Source organism: Falco rusticolus, chromosome 13 (genome assembly GCF_015220075.1).
Source record: "Falco rusticolus isolate bFalRus1 chromosome 13, bFalRus1.pri, whole genome shotgun sequence".
Lineage (NCBI taxonomy): Eukaryota > Metazoa > Chordata > Aves > Falconiformes > Falconidae > Falco > Falco rusticolus.
The window spans coordinates 27677165-27699385 of NC_051199.1; the positions used below are offsets into that span (position 1 = coordinate 27677165).

Sequence of the window (22221 nt, forward strand, 5' to 3'; positions counted from 1 at the left end):
AAAACATGCATCTTCAGTCCCACAGCATGGGACTTAATGGCAGCGTGAGGTGAATTAACAGTCTCTCTGGGGCACAGATGACTCCAGCGTGCCGGCATTTTCCATACTGCTGAACCTCATTATGCTTGGCTGTTGGAAGCTACTTGGGAGAGCAGAGATAGTGATCAAAGAAAGGGCACAGTCTTCTCTGGGAGCAAACATCTCAGTTCTGTAAACTGAGCTCTAACATGTTGGTGTGAGTGGGTTTGACAGTCAGAAGAGGCTGGATCTGGTGGGTTGAAATAGCCCGGTCATTGCTTTCTGTGTTTTTGTAGGAAGCAATGACTAACTATGCCAGCCAGCAAAAGCGCAAGTCCCTGTTCCGTATTTGTGGAGCATTACTAATGGATTGGGCATTGCACAGGCCACCAAGAGACGGAACCCCTGTATAAGGAGGTGACAGTATAAGCACTGATCAGATTACTGGCTAAGTGTCCTCAACTCCCATAATAAATTGAGTTGTGGTTGTTTTCTTCTCATGTTCCAAGTTTACTGGTTATTCTGGAGAATTAATAGCTGCCCATAGTGACCAGCAATGATAATAAGGTAAAAAAGCAGGAGGCACAGTAGTTAACAATGGATTCATAATACAGCAAGAAGGTTTCCCCCCCCGTATTTTAGTTTAAAATTAGTTCATTTACTTGGCAGAGTAGGTCTCCTGACTTTCAATTTAAGCATAAAGGTCAGAAGAGAACAATGTTTTTGGAGAAGTCATTAGCTATAAATAAATCAGTTCATAACATCTGATAAACAGCCTCCTTCAGAGGGATCCATGTAAATACATTCCATTCCTTCTACATGCTCTCTCAAGCTTTATTTGCTGCTTTTTCATCAGCTGAAGGCAGCTACAGTCACTGCCCTTTCTAAACAGATACTGTGATGGTGGCAAATTCTGTGAGCAGTGAGAATGCTGAAAGCAGTGGAGCTTGCAGGGAAGAAAACTGATTTTAGTATTGTCTTGCTATCACCAGCTTTTTCCGTATGCACATGCAGAAATGAATCCTTGATAGCTGGAAGTAGCAGCAGGGAAGCCCGCAGCTGTTTGAAACTCATTCTCCCATCTGGTGTCAGCTTTACAGTCTGGTGCCTCAGGAGACTCAGGACTGATGTGGGAATCGGGGCGGGGGGGGGGGCGGGGAAGAGATATAAAAGAAAATTAAAACAAAGTCATAAAATTCTCTTGTAGTCAGATGATTTTCTCCATTAAAATACAGCTCCTATGCGGCAAATCTGCGTCACGGTAAAGCAGATGGTGCTGTGGTATGTATATTTCACAAAGTGGGAAGGAAGGAGAGACAGTTCCGACAGCTGAAGGTACCAATCCATGCAGCTATTTTAGTACAAACCATGCTGTTTGGATCTCAGTAGACATATTGCCCATGCGAAGACGAAGAACAAACAAAAAGAAATGTGTTTGTCACTGCAGACACACAATAAGAATAGATACCACTTAAAACATCCTTCAGTAGTTGTGTATGGGAATGATCACTCTTGTTAGTGCATCCAGTTCTTATGAACCCAGACTTTCTTGTACGATTCAGTGGAGGGTAGACATGTAAATATCTCTAAGCAGTTTGTTGCTATTACCTAACACAGAATGTTTTAAAAGTCGTCTAATGCGAGTGTCCCTAACAGTTAAGTTCTGATTTTTTTTTTTAATTACTTTGTATTCCTTTCTGTGCATTTGTATTTCTCTTGGAGGAAGGTTATGGCTGTATCCAGTGGACAATCAGCAATGCTCTTTCAGTTTTCTGTGCCAGCTCCTTATAAAATACATACCCGTTTTCAGCCCTAGAGGTATGAAAGCTTCATCTTTATTTATCGACAGACCCATTACAAGCAAATTTCAAGCACTGGGCATGAATACAAACACTATCATTTAAAAAATAGGGAAAGTCCTAATAAATTCTCCATATCCCAATAAAAAAAATCTTCCACCATCCTTGTTTGAATATTTCTCTATCTCCATCACCAAAATCTGGGAAAATAAGTGAGCCCTTTGAACTGAGTTAAAGGAGCCTGTCCCTGAGGCTGTATATGAAAATGAGGGAGTATGTGAGAATCAATCACATATTCCCAGAGACAAAAAGGAACACAGGCTGACTGCTTCATGCCATTCAGGAACCATAAAGCAGTCAGAAAACCAATTTACCTGGCTTGCTCAAGGAAATCTTAAGTGGCCCAGAGCTGAGTTATCTCTATCATGCCTTTTAGAAGGCTTTACTTTTTAGCATATATTAGGAATATGGTTAAGGGGAGAGATGTCAGGGTTGGATACATGCTTGCACCTTTGAAATTCACCATGGCTGTAACTAACCTCTTGAAGAGTCATGAAACTGAGTGCAACTTAGAATCTGTTCTAAATTGTGCCGTTAGCTGAGTTGACAGTTAGTAAAAGTCACAGAAAAGGCACCTGTAACCTCAGTTCCCCTCTCATCTCAGTTTTGGTACAAGCCTAGCATGGCTGACTTAAGGATCTAACCCAGAATGCAGCCTGTAATGTTTTGCATACAAATGTGCTTGCAAGAAGTGAAAATGCAAGGAATTAAAACATATAAATCAAATTTGTAGTCTCTTGCTTAATGCAAATTGAATAGTCTACAACAAAGACAAGAAACATCTGCTAAACAGAGTAAAAATTAATGAAGAAGAAAATTAAGATTGCTTTGTTGGTTTTTTTTATCAATTTGTGTTCAAATCTGAGAAATATTTAATAAGAATGCTACCACTTTGTAGCTAATTCAAAGTGATTCTAAATTGTTTCACTTCTATTTATATTTTCCTTGCATATTTTCGAGTTTTTCATAGAAGTTGTAAGTCTGTGATTCATTAACTTACCAGCAAATACTTTACAAACCTTTCCAAATATATCTTCATTCAGTAGTGATGCAAAGTTATGCTGTGATTTAAATTAAAGAATACTTTATAAAGCAGATTTGGCAGTCAGGATCATCTTCAGCTTTATCTGCTGGGCTTTTTTGGTGATATTTCAGTCACACTCCAATTCTTAGTGAGTTCATCTCTGGAAACTGACAGGGGAAAATGTGTTTTGAATAATTATGATACAGATGGCCTAACCAGGGAAACAGAATAAATCAGTGAGAATATCCAAGAGTATGTCTTGCCATTGAGAGGTGGACTCAGAATCAAAATTTTGGGATTGTGCTCCCACCAAGGTCCAAGGCAAAGACTCCCACTGACTTCAGTGGGAACAGAACTTGAGCTTTTTCTTCTCATTTCATTGTCCTTGTCACTATTAGTTTTTGTGAACCTTTTACCTATTTGGATCACCTGGTAACTGTGTAACTACTGAGATCAGAATCACATTGTATTTCTATCAGCTTCTTTCCATCCCACTTCCTTATGCCAGCTGCAGATTGTCTTTACGTCAATATGTGAGTTCTCTGTTAGAAAAATGTTTTACTTTTCACCTACAATAGCTGAATTTTTATTGCAATTCTAGAATTGTATTAATTCAAGGTCCTGTAAGTTGATAAACTTCAGAATTTCCTTCTGAAATACATTCCTGGTTCAATTTTTCCATAAAATTAGTACCAGCATCTTTTCTTGCACATGATAGTTTGGCTCTGATACTAAAAGTAAATAAGAACATGTAAACACTAATAAGCAACACGCCTTACTTTACTTGGGGAATTACACTGATTTTTGTTTTCTGAAAATAATGTTAGCTCCAGGTATAACTTACACCAAAATATATACATAAGTAAATAATCAGAAATTATATACCCTAACATTAGTAAGCCAGGTGTAGGATTTCCATTCTTATGTTATGTGTCTGTATGTGCGTACTTGCATGCAGTTAACCTTTCCAAGACATCCAGGATGTGCTTCAGTTGAACAGTGATACACTGCTTCAGTGTTGTGGTCTGATGCACGCTATTCCATGGCAGAATCTTATGTTTAAATAAAAGATGTTCCTAAAACATGACTCTTTTCCAGAAATCTCCCTGCATCCTGTGACTCTCATTCTTATTGACACTAAGGTCACTTTATGTTGCCAGGAAATAAATGAAAATCAGACTTTACACACAAAGATGTACTATAATGAGGAATGGGAATTGAGAATCGTGGAAAATAGAAAAGAACAACTTGTGTGGAAAATTGCTATTTTCATTCCACATCTGCAAATGTTCCTCTTCAATGGAGATGCAAGATGAGCAATACTCCTATAATAAGATTTCTCATAGGTTTACCAGGGAGAAGGCAGAATTTACCTGCAGTGCTTGGCATTTGCTGCAACGTGAAATTCTGGAAACAGTATTAGAAAGTGTTGTTTACATCAACTGAGATCGAAAGAAAGGATAAAAACTATTGGCAGAAAAACTAAACTTAATTTATCTGTTATCAAGACTATTGTAGAAAACAGTTTATGATATTACTATACTGTTATTCCTCTGGAGACCTATGTCTGTTATCCTGAATATTCTAAAACTTGTTTCTTTAAAACATCTGAAAGGAAATGCACAAGATATTTTACTGCATTGCAGTTTTATTCCTGACATGCAAAAAGCCAGTTCTATAGTTATCATTGGTACTAATTTTTCTATTATGATTTTACATATTAACAGAAGAAAAGGGAGATGGCTTTGTAGGCATCTGGGAATATTTTGATATAAGTTTCAGTGTTCTGACCTGCCATGAAAGGACTAACCTGCAGTAAGCTACATTAGTGTGCACTTCTGATTTATGCTAATAACACTGTTGGAATCTGAAAACCCTGAGAAGACTTTTCAAATAGGCAACAGAATACAGTCAATAATAACAGAAGCATACTCCAAATTTTAGCAACCCTGAGAATATTATAGAATATAAATTCTAGAAATTTTGGTAGTTAGTATTTTTATGAGGAAATTTCCATCAAACTAAAAGTTTCATGTTGGTGAAATTGTCCAGTAAAGCTGGTGACCCATCCAGTACTTTATCTTCACTGTTGATAGTAAATTCAGTTTGCTACTACAGTAAATTAAATGGTTTTAATTGTTATTATTAAAGTTATCCTTGTAAGTATCTTTATAAAAGGAGGCTACTTACAATCAAAAATAACTGGGTTTCTATTCTAACTAATAAATGGTCAAGCTAACAGTGTTGGTATTGTCCAGACGAGGAAAAAGTGAGTGCTTTCTCCAACATCTTATTCTGTATTTTAATTCTGGGTACCATGAAAATTGCCTATGAATCAACGTTGTATGTTGCTTTTTTTCTCTGGGACCCAAAAGAATTTCCCAATTTACTCCAGATCAGGCAACATATACACAGTTCCTACGTATTGTAACACTAAATAGAGGATGAATATATGTTTACATTAACAGATGATTTGCTTCTGTAGCCAACGCATGAAAACAAATTATGCCTTGATCGCTTCATGCCAGGTGCAAGCAGTAGGAGGAGCTGTTGAGCAAGAAATGTTTTTACACACATTCAAATCATTACATAGTCTATACGTTTGTGAAGCAGACTCAGTGATCACTATTCATTCCTTTCAGAAATAAAACAACAGTTAAGAGTTCTTCCCCCAAAAAAACCCCCAGAATTAAACCTTTCAATAACAACTGATATCCCAAATATTTATGGGATTTTTATTATTGATTTCCAGTGTTTAAAAGAAACATGTTTGGATCTTGAAGTTCTGTTCCTTCGCTGGGGAGATTTGCTGGAGTATGCAGTGCAGGATTCAGCCATGGAGTGCAGAGTGAAACCCATAACTGGGTTTCTTGGCTCACTCTGTATCAGATCATTGGCCTGTCTCAATGTTGCTTTGAATTTTGCACTTAGCAGTAAATTGGTGTAGAACTTTTACTCAATACCTGGATTGTTAGCATTTATTTAGTGGACAGTTCCATATCAAGGGCAGAATATTCAGATGGATGACTTTGAGATGGCCCTAGCACGATAACAATTGCTACCGCATTGCATCTGTTCAGCAGAACAAGACTTTGCCTGTACCCTGTTGTTTCATCTGCCTTCCATTCAGAAAAGAAAAGCCTTAAGACACTCTGCAGCTGCAGAGCATTTCAGATCGTATTTTCACAGTCGAGATGCTTTTGGAACCAGCTCCAACTCTTTTGCAGCATAAAATATGATTAATACAATGGAAGATAGGCAACAATAATCATTTGCTAATGGACTGCTCCAAGGTAGTATGAAGCATCTTAGCTTCTGGCAACCTTTAACACAGAGAGGGTCCTATACTTCTTTGGAGGAAATTTTGGACAGTGTATGGATACTAGTCCTCGGCAACTAAAATAACAATGAGGAGATGCACGCTGGTGACTGGAAGAGTGATTTGTGCACTCTCTGGTTTGAAACCACTTTATTTCACTTTGCAGTTTCATAGTCTGCATTCAAACTTCCATCAGTGTAACACAACTTTCACACAAGTCACTGCTCCCTGACAGTACATACACATTTATATTTCATTAAAATGACAACTGATTGAATAAATAATGAATTAGTTGGTGGTAGTAAGCAGTATTCTCCACATTTTTGCCTTTATTTTATCTTTTCTTAAACATAAATAGAACTAAAAGAAGCCACACTACAGTTGTCATTAAAACCAAACACGAACATTACAGATCCAGTTTTGCTTAGCGGCCACAAATGGCTTCCAGCCAGTACAATGAACAACTGAAAGGGGAGTTGCTGCAGCAGATACAGCAAAAAGCCAGAGAGAAGAAATTAGCTAAGGGCACATATACAAAGACAAACTGACTGTGCCGAGGGATCTGTGTTGTAATGCAAGTGTCCCAGGCACACTAAGACACAGTTTAGAGACAAAACTGAGGCTTTGTTTGAACTGAGCAGTTTCTCTAGAAAAAGCTCTATTCACAAAATGGGGACTTAGTCTGAAAAATATTATTTCATTGGTGCAAGTTATTTCAGCCTGTTTGTCACATTTGGTCTTATGTTTCCTGGAAGCACTCGTTATGTTTGCTCCTCAGTCAGCATCATAAGCTACAGATGCTGCAAAGTCTGTGTTGTTACTGTATTACTGGACTCATGGGCATGTATTTTGGCCTTTCAGGTAAAGAACCCGCAGCTCAACTCAAGTGGATAGAGACAGATAAGAAAAAGGTAAGAGTCTCTTCAGGCTTGAAACATACACCTTTGGATAGTCCTTTGAAATACTAGTACCTCTAAGACTTAAAGCAGTGCCGTTGTTTATACAACACATGTCATTAACTTTTCTGCTTCTCAGAGCTGGATGTAAGAATCAGGCACAAAAATGCTTAAATCATTAACTTTGGGTTAACAGAGTCTGAGTTTATGAAATTTACTTAAGCTGATCTTTGACAAAACTAGCAAAACAATAGTTTATGTATGTTTCCGTGTGACTTCTATGTTAAAAGTCCTAAGGAAGCAGGAGCTGCTGGAAGACTTGAAAGGCACGTACCTGAACGCTCAGCCTTGGCTGAAAGGCAGTTTTATATCCTTTTTCACTCAAAATTGCCAGCTGCTTTTGTGGTTTGCTAATTCATTTTCAATACCACTCTTATGCCTTTGACTATGGTATCAGCTGTCATACTCTCTCAGGTTGGTGTATGAGTTTTGTCAGCTTTCTGACCCCCACTCTGCCAGATGGCTGAAAATTGCTCCAGCTCATTTGCAGCTCAGGCTCAATGCTGACTTGTTTATATTCCAGCAAACTTCTGCTCACACAGTCACAGCTTGTAATTTTCATTGCTCATCAGTTAGCAGAAACCGACCACTTACAGAAACGGGTCAGGGAAAGAGAACGCACGGGTTTTGCCATTAAAACGCTGACTAGGCAAACTCTACTATCAGTTTAATAATTTAATTCCCACTTTGGTTCCACTTCACCTGCGAGCCCGTGAACGTAGCCGGAGATTGCTTGCTCGTCATGCAAGATTATCCCCCAGAAAAACCACAGCACCATTTTGCGTCCTGGCCGCCCGGGGGTGTAAGCCGAAGCGGGGAACGGGGCTGGTAGAGTCCCCCCGACTTCTGGAACACGGTCAGCTGCCGCCGAGCGCTGGCTGCCGCGGCACTGCCCGCTGCAGGCCGGGCTGCGCTGCTGCTCCCGCGGCCGCTTGCCCGCAGCCGCCCACCTCTCCCCGGGCCCAGCTCCACGGCCCCGCCGCACTACAAGCCCCAGAGGCCTCCGCCCCGCCACCGCCCCGCCGTGCCGGCGCCTCGCCGCGGAGGCCGCCGGGGCTTGTAGTCGGGCGGCGGGGGCCGGGCGAGGCGGAGGCGGCGGCGGTGGCGGCGCTCCGCCCCGGGGGAGGGCCGGCGCAAGGCGTGGGGGACACGGGAGACAGGTACCCGCGGGCGACCCTGCCAGGAACCTCCTCGTTGCGGCCGGTCGGTGGCTCGGCGACGCGGCGGGGCGAGCTGCGAGAGCGGCGGAGCGCGGCGGCCTCCCGCGGGGCCCTGAGGCGGAGCAGCGGCCTAGGGGCGCCCGCGCCGGGCTCGGGCTCTGAGGGGGGCCGCGGCCGCGGGGGTGCGGCAGCGGCGGAGCCTTCCTCCACGGGCCGGGCCGGGCCCGCTCCTCGCCGCTTCTAGCGGCGCGGCTCCCCCGCGGGAGGGACGGGGCGCCGCGGGGCCGGGACGCGCCGGTGGCCGCCGCCCGGCAGCGGCGGTGCGCGAAGCGGCCCCCCGAGGCCGCCGCCGGGAGGAGGGAGCGGCGGGGCGCGGGACTCGGCGCTGCCCGCCCGCCGGTTGCGCCCCAGCGGAGCATGCACTGACTCGCAGCCTCGGCTCAGAGCCATCCCAGCCGCCGGGGTGCGCGTTGCATGGTGTGGGGATACACGGTCTCGATAATAAATGATAGAGGATACAATGACTTTGCTGTCTCTGCTGGGTCGGATCATGCGTTACTTCTTGCTTAGACCGGAGACCCTGTTCTTACTGTGCATCAGCCTGGCCCTGTGGAGTTACTTCTTCCACACGGATGAAGTGAAAACCATTGTTAAGTCCAGCAGGGATGCGGTGAAGATGGTGAAGGGCAAGGTGGCTGAGATCATGCAGAATGACAGGCTCGGGGGGCTAGACGTGCTGGACGCAGAGTTCTCCAAGACCTGGGAGTTCAAGAGCCACAATGTGGCTGTCTACTCCATCCAAGGCCGGAGGGATCACATGGAGGACAGGTTCGAAGTAATCACTGACCTGGTGAACAAGACTCACCCCTCCATCTTCGGGATATTTGATGGGCATGGAGGAGAGGCAAGTGCTCAGATGGGAAAAAACCAAAACCAAAACCAAACAAAAAAAGGGTGTGGGGGGGGAGGATGGTATGGGGCAAGGAATGGATATGTTCTCCCCTAGCAGGTTTGTGCAGTTATCTTGAGACATTGGGGTGGAGGGGTTGTTGTCCTTGCTTCTTGGGGGAGGGGGGAGGGAGTCTCTAGGTATTGAGAAATACTCCATTCCATTTATGTCTCATTGCCCCTTCCATGATCAGTATGGTATAAATGTGTTTATACCCCTCTGCCCTTTGCGGTAGTAAAGGTTTAATTGAAGTAAAAGCTGTTGGAGGTGGCTCTGACGTGCATGGAATAATGACGATGAGCACAAACTCCCTGGAGTCATCTTTTGTTACAGCGAAGTGTTGTGTGATCTGATTTTGGCACAGGGATGGTCTCCCCCTCCTGTCAGCCAGGAGCTGGGCTCATCTGTAGTGGTTAGAGAGGAGTCCTCTTAAAGGCAGATGTGTGTGCAGCTCTAAAGCTGGTGTGCCTAAAATGTGTCTTCACAGTAATTCCCTCTCAAGTGAAGACCAGTAAGTCGCTGAGAATGAGTAATTGCATGTAGTTTTTAAGTTATTACTGCTGTGCTGTCATATTTGTCCCCTCCCTAGTGGAAAGCCAGGAAAACTGTAATTTTGAAACTTTCTGGTGTTTAACCACTTAACTTTTTTAGGTACGGCAAATTCCTTCAGGTTGTGCTGTGTAATTAGTATTAGATGGGATACTTCATTTATTACAGCTGACAGACATTGAATCTATAGCTTTCTCTTCATTTATGATTATGGTGCTGCCACGTAGCTTTCTGTATAGCTCAAAGTACGTGTTTCATAATGGTGGAAAAGGACAAAGAATTTGCCCTTGTGTGACAATTAGCTTTAGCAACCCATATGCTGGCTATGCGAAGCTGGAGAGAAATGTTGAAGTTTTTCATATAAGTGCTGCTGCCAAGGAGGGGTAAGGCAGCAAGAGAGCTCGGGTGTTCCTCCAGCAGCTTTTACAGAGTCCTGCCTAGAAAAGCATCGGCAGTGACCAGACACTAATGGAGCAAGAGGATGGCAGCTGCTGCCCCTCTAAACCTGTAAGTGCTGCCTGAAAAATCCAGGCCTTAGGCACATCATCAAAAAGCTGCTCTTCTGCTGCCTGCACGGTTCTAAAGGGAGCCAGTCATCTGTCCTGCTGCTGTCTTGCAGCAGCTATTGTTTTGCCCCCTTTAAAATAATGTGAACACTGGATATTGAAAATTGTCAGCTTAATGAAAAATTCTGATTGTTTTTGAAATCTGCTTTCCTTTTTATGTCAGATTTCAACTGGGGTACAGCTGTGCCAACTCTTACTGGCATACTTGTGCCAGTTCAGTATTCCTTGGCCTTCGAGGAATGCAAGTAGCAATGTATATGTATCGCAAACTGGTATACATCTGCTGAAGGAATATTGGTTCTGATCTGTGTATTTGATACATCTGGCTCTCTTGTTCTCTGAAGCTTTGGACGGAAGGTGCTTGTGCTCTGTCTTCTGCCTTCTTTCCCTTTGTTTAAACTGATAGTTTTCCTTGTCTGAACTGCTCAGCCAAACCAAGTTTGCAGGAATATCAGTCTCGTGTTTTTAAACAGTATTCTGAGATTGTTACAGATAGAAGTATGATAGACATGCTTAGACTTCACTAAAAAAAACCACTTTCACACTGTGAAAGGAGGATCTTATTGCTTTCGAGAATTTTGCATCATATATGTATCTTGCTCTGCACTTGATTGCAAACTCAGTATATTAAATAATCCAAAACTAACACAGAGAATAGCTAAATTACAAGAATGTGCCCTATATATTTTTGTTTGTTTGTTTTGTTGTGGATGTTGGAAGTACATTCGTAGGGTATATTAATGATAATACAGGACCTGTGGAAAGTGCCTTTCTCTTTTGTGTTCCAATTCCTTGGAACTTGCTCTAATTGACTCAGTGGCAAAGTCTGAGTCTTTTATATGAGGCCTGTCATTTTGAAAGGTGACAGCAGATCTTTCTCCAAACCTTGCTTAAGTTAGTATTTGTAAAATGTATGTATCTATTATCCCTGATTTATCTTTCCCCAGGTGGTCTTAGTGGCCTTTATTCCTACAAAAATACATGCCTAATCACTGAGGACATAACTAGTTTCTAGCTTTTAGATTTTATGTAGAACTGATTAGAAGAGCATGAATTGTGTGCTGTGCATACAGCAAAAAATAATGAAAAACACTTTTTAATCTAAGCAGGTTTTGAGTACAAAAGAGGGGAGGGAGAAGAAACAGCAAAAAATAATGCTCTTATTTAATCAATAATACATAATACTAAATTTTGGGTCATTATTTGAATTGATTTTCTGGATGTTGGGTTTTTTTGTTGTTGTTGGTTTTTTTTACGATAAATGACTCTGTGGAACACTTTACCTACATATGTAGCAAAGCCTTTGTGGAGATTAAATTTTTCATATGGGCTTCCAGTAAATTTCTTTATGTGTATTTAAAGAACAAAGAACTGCTAATCTCTGGAGTTACACGTGAAAGAAACTGTTCTGTATAGGGAACAATTGTTTTTCCAAACAGACAATACCACAAATGAGATGCTAGATTAATTCTACCGAGCTATATACAAGGGAGTGTGTCTTCATTAATTACTTCCTGCCATATCATGTTGAAGTAGAAGGACGGAGAAAAACAGGATTCAAGTAATATGTATTACTGTGTAGTGATAATTTATGAAGACTTCTGAGTTTTGCTTAATTATTACTAACATTTTGCATAAATTCTCCTTTTCAGTTTTGTCATTTCCTCTTCCATCTTAAAACTCTAGCCTGAATAGGTTGCTAGCCTTTTACTTAAATTTTGTGGCTGGCTTGATGAGAAAGCAATAAGCAAAAATAATTATTAATGCTCTGTGTTACAGCTAAGAATCTGGTGTGCTGCTGCAACTACTTGTTAAAGGCAATAATATTTCAGAGAAAAAACTTGATAAATGGTGCGTAACTTGGTCTTCCTTTTATAAAGAGTTAGTTTGTTTCCTGAAGATTGAATAACAGTAGTAATGCAAAACAGGTAGCGGGCAAAGAAGTAGACTCAGAAAGAACAAGGAAAAGTTTCTGTTTGTTGTTTTACTGAATGACTTTGGCCAAAGGAGTCTTCAAGTGGTCTAACAGAATCATAAAAGAAGAGAAGAAAGTATTTTTGTCTGTTCTGTCATCAGCTTAAAGATGGCTTGGGTGCTTCTTCCCCGCCCCTTTCCCTTTTTCGTTTATTTTGAAGTTTTGGGGCTGCCTAGACTGGAAGATTGAGAAGTAGCAAATTCCATAAATGACAAAATAACAAGCAATGAGCTTGAAAGCTGAGCAAATGAAAGATTGGATGCTTAATCAGAATGATTTATTTAACTATTTTAACTATCATTTACTAAAGTGTTCTTTTTCTCAACTATTTAAGGTTTAAGCACTCAGTTTAATGAGATCTCAGTATTAGACAAGAACAAAGTAGCTCAGCTACCATCTGCAGTTTTATGGTTATGGCTATGTTGCATATCATTGTTTTTTCCCTAACCCTATGAGGTGAAGACTTTAAAAATAATTATAGTAATAGATAGTACCTTATATGCTGCCTGTGCTTGTTTGCAGTTGTAAACTGATGTGGGTAACGACGGTGGGAAATTAAAGCTCAGTAACTGTCTCATAAAAAATGTCTTGCTCTTTTTATTTCTCTTAGCCTCTTTAAATAGGAACATGGCAAGGCTTGTCCCTTATGATCTATAGGTATGGATAAGAGCATTTTGCATGATATAATTGGCTCTTAGAGATGCTGATGTTGTGTTACAGTATGTGAAATAAACCTTTTTGTTTTTATTCATAATGTAAGGAAAGATTGGGGAGCTTAAGTGTGAAAGGAGGGAATTTGCTGTATAAATGGCTAATGTTTGTAACCACATACAGAATCACATAACGCTTTGTGTGCCCCAGGACCTTGAAATCAGTAGCATGAACTGCTGGCAGAAGTCTCTGATTACCGATTAACTTGCAAAGCCAAAAAAAAAAAAAAGAAAGGTCAGAAGATAATGGTGAGAGATGGTGAGAGCCCTTACCAGCATTGTCTGAGACTATGGAAACATGAATGCTGAGGTGAGGCCTGAGAAGAGGGCACCCTGCCAGCTGAGTTTAAATGATCCTGCTGTGCATCCAAAATACAGGTACTTGAAAGCATGATTAATTCCTCCCGGATTCACTGTGGTGAACTTGCTGTCGTTTTCAGGCCTGCCACAACAAACAATTTGCCGTGAGGTTAGGTTGGGAAGGAAACTTCTGAAATGCTGAGTACCATGGTAATAGCTTGTGTGCATATTCTCCTTCTTTAATGAATGAGTTGACTTGGTCTTCGATGAAGGTGAAGAGGTAAAGTGCTTTAAATTTACGAAACACGTGCAGATATCAGCAGAGCAGCTGTAAATCTTGCTGTCAGAGCAGGACATGGTGTCTGTACACTTACTTTAATATCAGTTAACATGATTTTTAACCTCTTCACAAACTGATGACCTGAACTGACCTGGGTGTAAGCTGTGCTATGATGGTGAGCATCTTTTCAGGCATTGATAGGGGGAAACATTCCATTTAGTTGGAGGTGATAGTGACAGTTGCAAGATAATATTTGCCTTTCACCAAATATGAACTAATATTTTTATTTTTATGATCTTGGGATTTTTTTCATAGTTTCTGATCCTAATAGCAGAAGGTGTTTATGCTGTGTTGAAAGAAGAGAAAGCTAACAGTTTTGGGGTTTTCCTAAATTTATCTGGGTCTGCTAATTCTAATTCAAAACCTATTCCTCTGTTACTGAACTACTTAAGCAAACTTAGTGATGAAAATTTATCTATCATACTTCTGAGTAAAGGCCATTAAGGATGAATTGCTTGAGATTTTATAAAATGTAAGAATAAATCAACAGCTTTGAATTTTTATGGACGTTATTGCAGTTTTTAAAAAGAAACTGCTGGGATGGTTTTCCCTTTTATAGTAATTTCCTTCAGTTTCCAATCTAGAATCTTCTGCAAAGTGCCTAAATGTTTGAATAAATATTTACGTAGGTGAGGTCATGTTGATAGGCAAGTCTCAAATCTGCTTATAAATTCCACAAGTGGCCTAAAATACAAGCCAAAATGATATATAGAAACATTTCTGTCATTTTGTTTAGTTTATCCAAGTTTTCACCCTACAAAACCATGCTTATTTGATTTTTAAGTCTGCACTATACACTCATTTGCTGTACAAAACTGTGACTTAAAATTGATTAAAATGGTGTAAAAATACGTAATTGGGAGTAGGAACTCTTATCACTGCTGTTCACAGCTGTATCATTGGGTGTAGAATTGAGTCTTTTTCAATTTTTATAAAAATCAAAAAGTCAATTAATTTTAAATGTAGTCTGTCAGCTTAGCTTGGATCAGGGCTTCCATGTTTGGGCACACAGGCAGCCAACTGATTGGCACTGGTTTAATTAAATTAATTTTGATTTTTATATGCTTTTAGATTATAAAAGGAATTTTAAGTTTCTCTGTGAACTTGACTAACTCTGACTGCTCCATAGGAAGCATTTGTGTGCGTGCTTTTTATGTGTGGTCAATGCTCAGTAGCTTATCCATCGCTGTAGATGGGGAGGATATTTCACAGCTACCAAACAGGAATGTTCAGACCGCAGTTGTTAGTGCCTGACGCTTTTTAACTTGATACCCTGCGGCAGCACTGCTGTGGCAATGTCCTTAGATACATAAGCTGTCTCTAAAGATGGATCAAAGCTCAGAGACGAGCAACATCTTAAATTGCTTAAAAACTGATACTGCTTACCACACAATATAGGCAATGGTGAAGACTTGTTAGCTAGTCGTGCTTAACCTAGTGTCCAGCCTGGACAATAGTAAACTTAAATACACTTTTGGGGCAGTAGGATTTTGATCGATTCTGTTCTGCATGTCAGGAACCTGGATATTTTTGCTTTTAATAGTGTGAGAGAAAGAAAATTTGGATGCTTCTGTCATGTGGAATTAGTTAAAACAGCAGATTGCTCTAGCTTTGTCTTGAGTGTCATGCTTTCAGTAGCTTTTTTGGACCAGAGTAGTATTTTTCCTTCCTCCCTGTTGTTAGAGATCCAAATATTTATGGTGTAAATTGTTCCTTAAAGCTGAGTTTTGGCTTCTGGCAATTTTATTTTTTTCAACACTCTCCAGGCATATGGATGCTTTGTTTTGCTGCTGTCTAGTTTTTGCTGGTGGACACGTTTTTCTGCAGCTCACTTGGCCCTGTAGGAAGGCCCCATATGCATTGCTGGGTTCCCCTGCACTGGGTCTGGCACCTCTAAATTTTTCCTTGCTCTCAGGACTCTTCAGCCTTGTTCCTCTTCATCTGGCCCATCTAGCATGCTTTCTCAGCCCATAGGTATTGCCTTCACAAAACTGAAACTATGGGCAGTGGTGCCCCTTTCCCTCGGCCTCAGGAACCTTTGAATATGCTGATCTCTTCAGAAATGGTCATGTGTGAGATCTGCTGAGTTTTGTGACCCATCCCTGCTGAGGTGTTCAAGGCCAAGTTGGATGGGGCTTTGAGCAACCTGGTCTAGTGGAAGGTGTCCCTGCACATGGCAGGGGTGTTGGAAGCTGGCGATCTTCAAGGTCCCTTCCAAGAAAAAACATTCTATGAAAGGCAGTCCAAAGGTATTTCACAGTAATGTTTCTGGGGTCTTGAGGTTCAGGGCTTGCTGTCCATTTTAAGCACAGCATAGATACAGATATATCTGGAGAAAGGAACAAAATGCTTGTATACTCCCTGTAGTCCCCTTTGGTTTGAATCTATGTCCTTGAAAGGAGAGTTTCCAAAACTAATTTAAGGGCAGCAGCTGCTCTAATTATGCACAGAAGGTCACATGCCTCTAGCTCCACTTCTTCACTGTAATACTTGGTAAAACCTTAAAGTTTAAGTGAACGCACCCACCCTTTGGATCCTACTGCCAGCCTTCCTACTCTGTGCCCCTGCAAAGACACTGCCTCACCCACATGCCTGTCCCCCCTGCTGTCCAGGCAATTTGTGACCATGCTTCTGTACTGAGCATTCCATGAACCTTACACCTTCATCTGTTCAGGGGATGCTCTGCTTCAACAATCTATACTCTATTTGTCCGTGCCAGCCCTTGGGTCTTTGCAACTGGTAGGTCCTTGCGTGTGCTGGGACCCAAGCAGACCCAGGAAGAGCAGTACAGCAGCACTGGGGTGCTCAGCCTGCATCTCGAGCAGGATGCCAAAGACAAGCAGTAATGTGAGCTGTTGCTGCTCATACTGTGTGGCACATCCGTGCTGATTAGAATGATCTGCGTGTTCCTAGCGTGCATGCCCCGGTTTGAAAACCTCTGTAACAAGTTCAGGAATGTATGCCCTGTGCCACTGCCTTCTGAAGTAGGGAGCAGGTATGGGTGACACTCTTTTTTTTTTTTTCTTTAAGACAGGTTTTATAACTACAAGTTCCCTTCAGCTGATGACTTCATAGTCAGGTTCATCATCAATGTTCACCATCAGTGACTATTAATAGGTATCAGTCCAGCTGGACAGACCAGTTTCCCTGGCTCGTGGGCAGCCCAAGAGATCCCCCATGTAAAAGGTCATGAAGACTTAATGACCCTTTGTCTTTATTAGTCCTGTAGAGTTTCATTTCGCCCTGAAGGTAGTAAGACAACAAACGCTACAGCTACACCAAGTCCAAAAGGAAGTTTCCATCCTGACAAAGATGTATGTACAGACAGCTGGAGCTCTCGAGGCCATTGTAAGTTGTATGCAGAATCGGTATTTGCAACAAGTTGGAGAATTTCTTTTGGGCTGTTTGTGTACTTTTACTCCTGTTGTTTAGCTAGTGTTAAACGATTCAGCTAGTGTTTTTATTAAAGCAGTTTTACCTTATTGCTGAATGGAGAGATCTCATTTGAAAGCAGCGTAGCTTAAAAAAAAAGTTAATTTCATTGCAGTTCACAAGGAAAAAGGTTTGCGGGTGCCAGAATACTAACAGATACTCACGTCAGGGTAAGTAGGGGAGGCTGGTGAGAATGTGTAAATTGTAGTTTAAAAATCTGTGCATTTATGCCATAAGGCCTGATATTTAGATGGCAAAGCTGTTCCTGATCTGGTATAAGTGAACTATCTTGATCACATTCAAGAAATAAAAAGAACAGAAAGTACTTGTTAAGACCAGGCTTTCAGATCTAGAATAATTTGCAGGCCATAAAATAATCTGAACGGAAAAATATACCTCTTTCTACTCTGGTAGACAAGTCATTCCAGAAAAGTAGCTGTTAGGTGGTCACATACGGCACTGAGCTGGGACAGGGGCTCAGGCTCCAGGATAGCGATGTCCAAGTTGTCATGTCATAAGCAAAGCGGACAAGGGGAGAGGAAGAAGCATCATTCTTTCGGTTGGGTGCCATAACAAACTTCTGAGACCTGCATGGCAGCACAGAGTACCAATCCTACTGCTGCTGATACAAATTGATTATGATGCTGAAACATTGCTGGCTCTCATCATCTCCGACCCTGTCTGATTCACAGCTGTGTGAGCAGCTGACATCTCCAGCCAGACAATCAAAGTACGTGTTTTAACTGCTAAACCACAATGCAATTATCCATAGCACGTCATGTTGGCAAACCTCAAAGCTCCCCTGGAGAAATGAACATTTATTTGCATTTACTTTCAGTGCTAAAATGTTATCCCTTGCAAATTTTGTCATTGTCATAAATGTTGAAAAGGCTTGGGTGGTTTTTTTTTTCTTTTTTTTTCTTTTTTTTTTTTTTTCCAAATCCCCTTCAGGGGTAAACATTTGATTTTATTAAGTTCTGTTATAATAGCTGAAACTGTCATACACTACTGCTTTCAATCAATGCTTTTTAATGTAATAAATCTCTTTACTTTTTCATTCTCTACCAGATAGAAAACTGCTGGAGGGCATGAAACATTTCTTCTGATAAGTGAAAGTGCGTGGCCCGTAATACAGTTCTCTGGTGTTGCTGTGGCTCGCTTGCTTTTCTTTAAACTTGCATTTTAAATGGGAACATAATTTATTTGCAGGTACTCTATGCACGGGCTGCACTACAGAATTGCCTAAACTTTCCCTGAAGTGTATGTTTCCTCCAAACGCACACTGAAGCTGATGTATTTTAATATCTGATTGTGATCAGCATTAAATAAAATGTCTATCCAAGCCTATATACTTCAGGACTGGAAACTTAGTGTGGGAGTAGGAGGAAGGGGAGGGCAAAACACGCTTGTCTGTAGTTTTCTTAATGTTTATACCCCTGAGCTTTCATCTGTTTCCTGCATTTGAGTGTGAAATTTGTTGTCTTAATTTTTCTAGCCTTTTTTTTTTTTTTCTTCTTAACTCTTTTTAGAGATGTGTAGGACACTATGCAGGGTGTAGAAGGTGCTTTGAATGTTTTTCTTTTTTTTTCAATCTGACATACACAGATGTGGTTACAGTGGGTTTATTTCTCTTGAGAAGCAGGGAACTTGGACAAGAATCTGGATGATCCCACTGAACAGAACGATTACATTCATTAGATCTTTATTCCTGATCACCCTAAGTTTGGCCCTTTATTGATATGGAAGAAAAGGGAAATCACAAAGGGAGAAGTAGAAAAATAACTGCAGAACAGACAAAAGCAGGCTCTAGTTCACAAGGAGAGAAGCAGCAACACTGGAAAGGAGACCAATCTCATTTCTCTGGTGTGGTGTTAACAGGGAGGTGCCAAACTGACCAAAGTCGTATGTAGGATTACAGTATATGTGGTTGTGTTATAACTCATGTGCTCCTATAATTGAGATAAAACAAGATTTTGTTGTGAAAGGCCTATGATAATGATCACCTGATACTGGGATCATGATGCTTAAGCACACCTGATCACAGTTGCTGATGTGAGGACTATGCCAACTTGACTGTGGGCGTGATGCTGCTGGGATTTACCTGGGAGAGAAGTGAAGGTGAGTGGCCTTGCATTCCATGCTTGGAGATGCAGTTAACTCTGAACTATGACAAGGAAACTAAATTTTTACTAACTGCTTGAAAAGAAGCTGCTGTTATCTTTTTTGGCCATGAAATTGAAAGTATCCGGTGTCCCTACTGGAATAACAAGGCACAGGGATGCCAGCACAGGAAGGGGATGAGGGAGATGAGAAGTGGATCTTGGGACTTGAAGACAAGAATTATGAGTAGAGGAGAAAAGAGAATGGTGTGTGTTATTATGTTGTAACTTGCCTTCATTTTAGATTGCTGTAAGACTGCATGTATTTAATAACAAACTGTCCTAGCAAGATCACCAGGCAGCTATAGGAAAACTACTATCAGTTTCAATGTACTATTGTTGATACACTGCTGGAGATCCAAAACCTGAGAGATATATGTGTAAGAGTTACTTCTGTGGTTTAGGATTTTATCTCTCTCTGTGCATGTTTGAGAGAAACAGAGAGCACAAGTGTGCGTTTTGGCAGCATTTCTTTATGGCTTTTGAAAGATCATTAACAATTTTGTAACTCTGGATGCTCTGGAAACTAAACTTTGCCCTCTTTGTTCCTACTGATGGTCACTGGCTTGCTGGCACGTATCAGCAGTCCTTATTGCTCAGGACTTAGAGAACAAAATGTAGGATCAGCTGCCTGTTTTATAGGGCCAATTGGCATCAACATGTCAGAGAAGAGCTCCGAGCAGCCCCTCTTCTTGCTTGTTTCATGCATAAATAGTAAGAGGTGCTAGATAATTTACAAAGATGTTATGGCAGATGTTTTCATTTTGCAAAATTCTTTATGCTTTCATATAAAATACATCACATAAGTTTGCCTTATTTTTAAAAGTCACAACTACTGTTATAGTAGTGGTTTTGGAAGGCAAAGTAGCATGATTGAATTCTCTGAAGATGAATGTTGCATAAAAGATTTGTAATCTTTGGCAATTAGAAAATTGTTGCTGAGGTTAATGGTGATATTATTTTTAACTTTGAGGGCAGGAGCAATCTCCTGCCTCCAGGATGGAATTATTTCAATCAGTGCTTTAAATAAACACTTTCTGTGATGCCTTAAATTGACAAACATTTAAGTCATCAACCTGAATTCTTTTTTTGCTTTAATATTTATCTTAGCAATTATGTATCCTGATATACTGATTGACATTTTTATTTTGAATTGTTTCTGAAAAGGAGAATGGTATTTACTATCATTTTTTTCTTTGAGATTTTTTTTGCCCTGCTTTTGTGTGAATGTTGTAACAGTAAATAAAAGCAAAACAAAAAGCTAAATAAGAGGCCAAATAATGTATCTACATCTGTTAAAAGTTATTGAATTATTTGTATCTAGAACTACATGTACACAATATTTTAAGCCCCTGGAGGGTGAACTGATTTGAGACATGCTTCTGGGACTTTTAAGGTCAGTTTTGTGATGGAAGCCCTCTTATCAAGTATCTCCTCCCAAGACCTGGAATCTGTGGCCAGGTTGTTATGAGGTTGGGTACCATCTCTTCAGACTCCAGTTATAACTTGAGTTAGAGCAGGCTGGACAAGAATTGGAGGTAGTTCTACCTGATCGAGCTAACCTACCAGCTCTTCAAAGAGAATGATGATGGTAGTCAATAATTTCAAGAATGCCACAGTTTTTCCTGCTTAGGAGAACCTGCTATCCTGTAAGGTATTCTTTGCTAGGTATTGGTGTCCTCATCTGAAGTTGCTTAAAGGCTCTGTTCTAGTGGCTCTAGTTGAGGTGGTACCTTGACTTTACTAATTCAGTAATTCTTATTTCTCTTCAACCTTCATGGGCAAGTATGTGCTGTTTCTAATCTATTGATTAGTTATCTTAAGGAGATAGCTTTTATTATCAGGCTTTGAGATGTAAATTTTGTTAAGGTTTTTTTTTTAAGTAACATTTTTCTTTAAAAAAGCAACTTGTATCTAACTTATCTGCCTCCTTGTTAAGAACAGTGATGGTCTGCCTGGTAGCATTGTGTAGCAGCTCAAGGCGGTAGCTGCGTATTGGTTTGTGTTGCAGGTCTGCATGGGATGACTAGAAAAATACTCTGAGTAAATTCGAGTATCTCTTGGGATGTGTTGGGTTTTGCACTCAACACTTTTAAGTTGCATGAGTTGCAGTTTGTGCATTCCAAAGTGTTAATGTGAACTTTCAAGACTGGCCATTGAAAGACCTGCTTCTAATAAACTATAAACAACATGATGATGCTGTGGTAGAAGAGCCAAAAGAAAGTGTATCCAGCTGCATATTGGAATTAGTTATTTCAAATACAGGTTTTAAAAGCTTTTTTGGCTTGTGAGTTGTACGTCTGTTATTAAGGAACAACCTGACTGTGAAGGAAGATGAAAATCATGTTGATGAATAATATGAAAGGCCAGAACCTCAAACCTATTACAGTGAAGAGAGGTATTTTTACTGGAATGTTTTGTTACTGAGTTTCCCGGCACTCCCAATTGGTAGGAGAGCTAAATACAATGTCAGTGACACACACTGTTTAATTGAGAGGTTTATATATATATATATACAAATTGAAAACAGCATTTTGTCTGTTACCATGGCTTTAAGTCGACCTCACTATGCTTCTGATACAAAGTATTTCAAAAGTGTGTCACAAAAACATATTATACCTCTGCGAACAGGTGTTTTCAGATCATTTTACAGGCTTAAATTTCTGCTTATGTCCCTTGGCTGTTCCAATACAAGTCAGTAACACAACTGAAAATAGAACTTTATAGTCCTCCTCTCATTCTCCCCCAGGTGCAACTGCTCCTCTTTCTCTCTGTCAGACACTGACATCGTTAACTGTGTGCCTTCCATTATTTGATGTAACACCATCAACCACCTGCTGGGTTTTGCAGTCTTCAGTTTCTTTTCTTAATGTGGTTATCAACAACATAATGGCACCTAAGACCT

General features: G+C 40.7%; 1 protein-coding gene across 2 annotated transcripts in view; it reads left to right on the top strand.

Moving 5' to 3' along the window:
* The first annotated feature begins 8288 nt into the window (after positions 1-8288).
* The window catches only part of PPM1L (protein phosphatase, Mg2+/Mn2+ dependent 1L), a 108428-nt gene continuing 94495 nt past the window's right edge, over positions 8289-22221 (top strand). The window contains exon 1 of one of the 2 annotated variants that reach the window (XM_037406713.1): positions 8289-9240. In XM_037406713.1, coding sequence (XP_037262610.1) covers positions 8842-9240 — 399 coding nt within the window. In that variant the 5' untranslated portion in view covers positions 8289-8841. Of the gene's footprint in view, positions 9241-13315; positions 13464-22221 lie in introns of those variants that run through there. The other variant, XM_037406714.1, reaches the window with a different exon arrangement.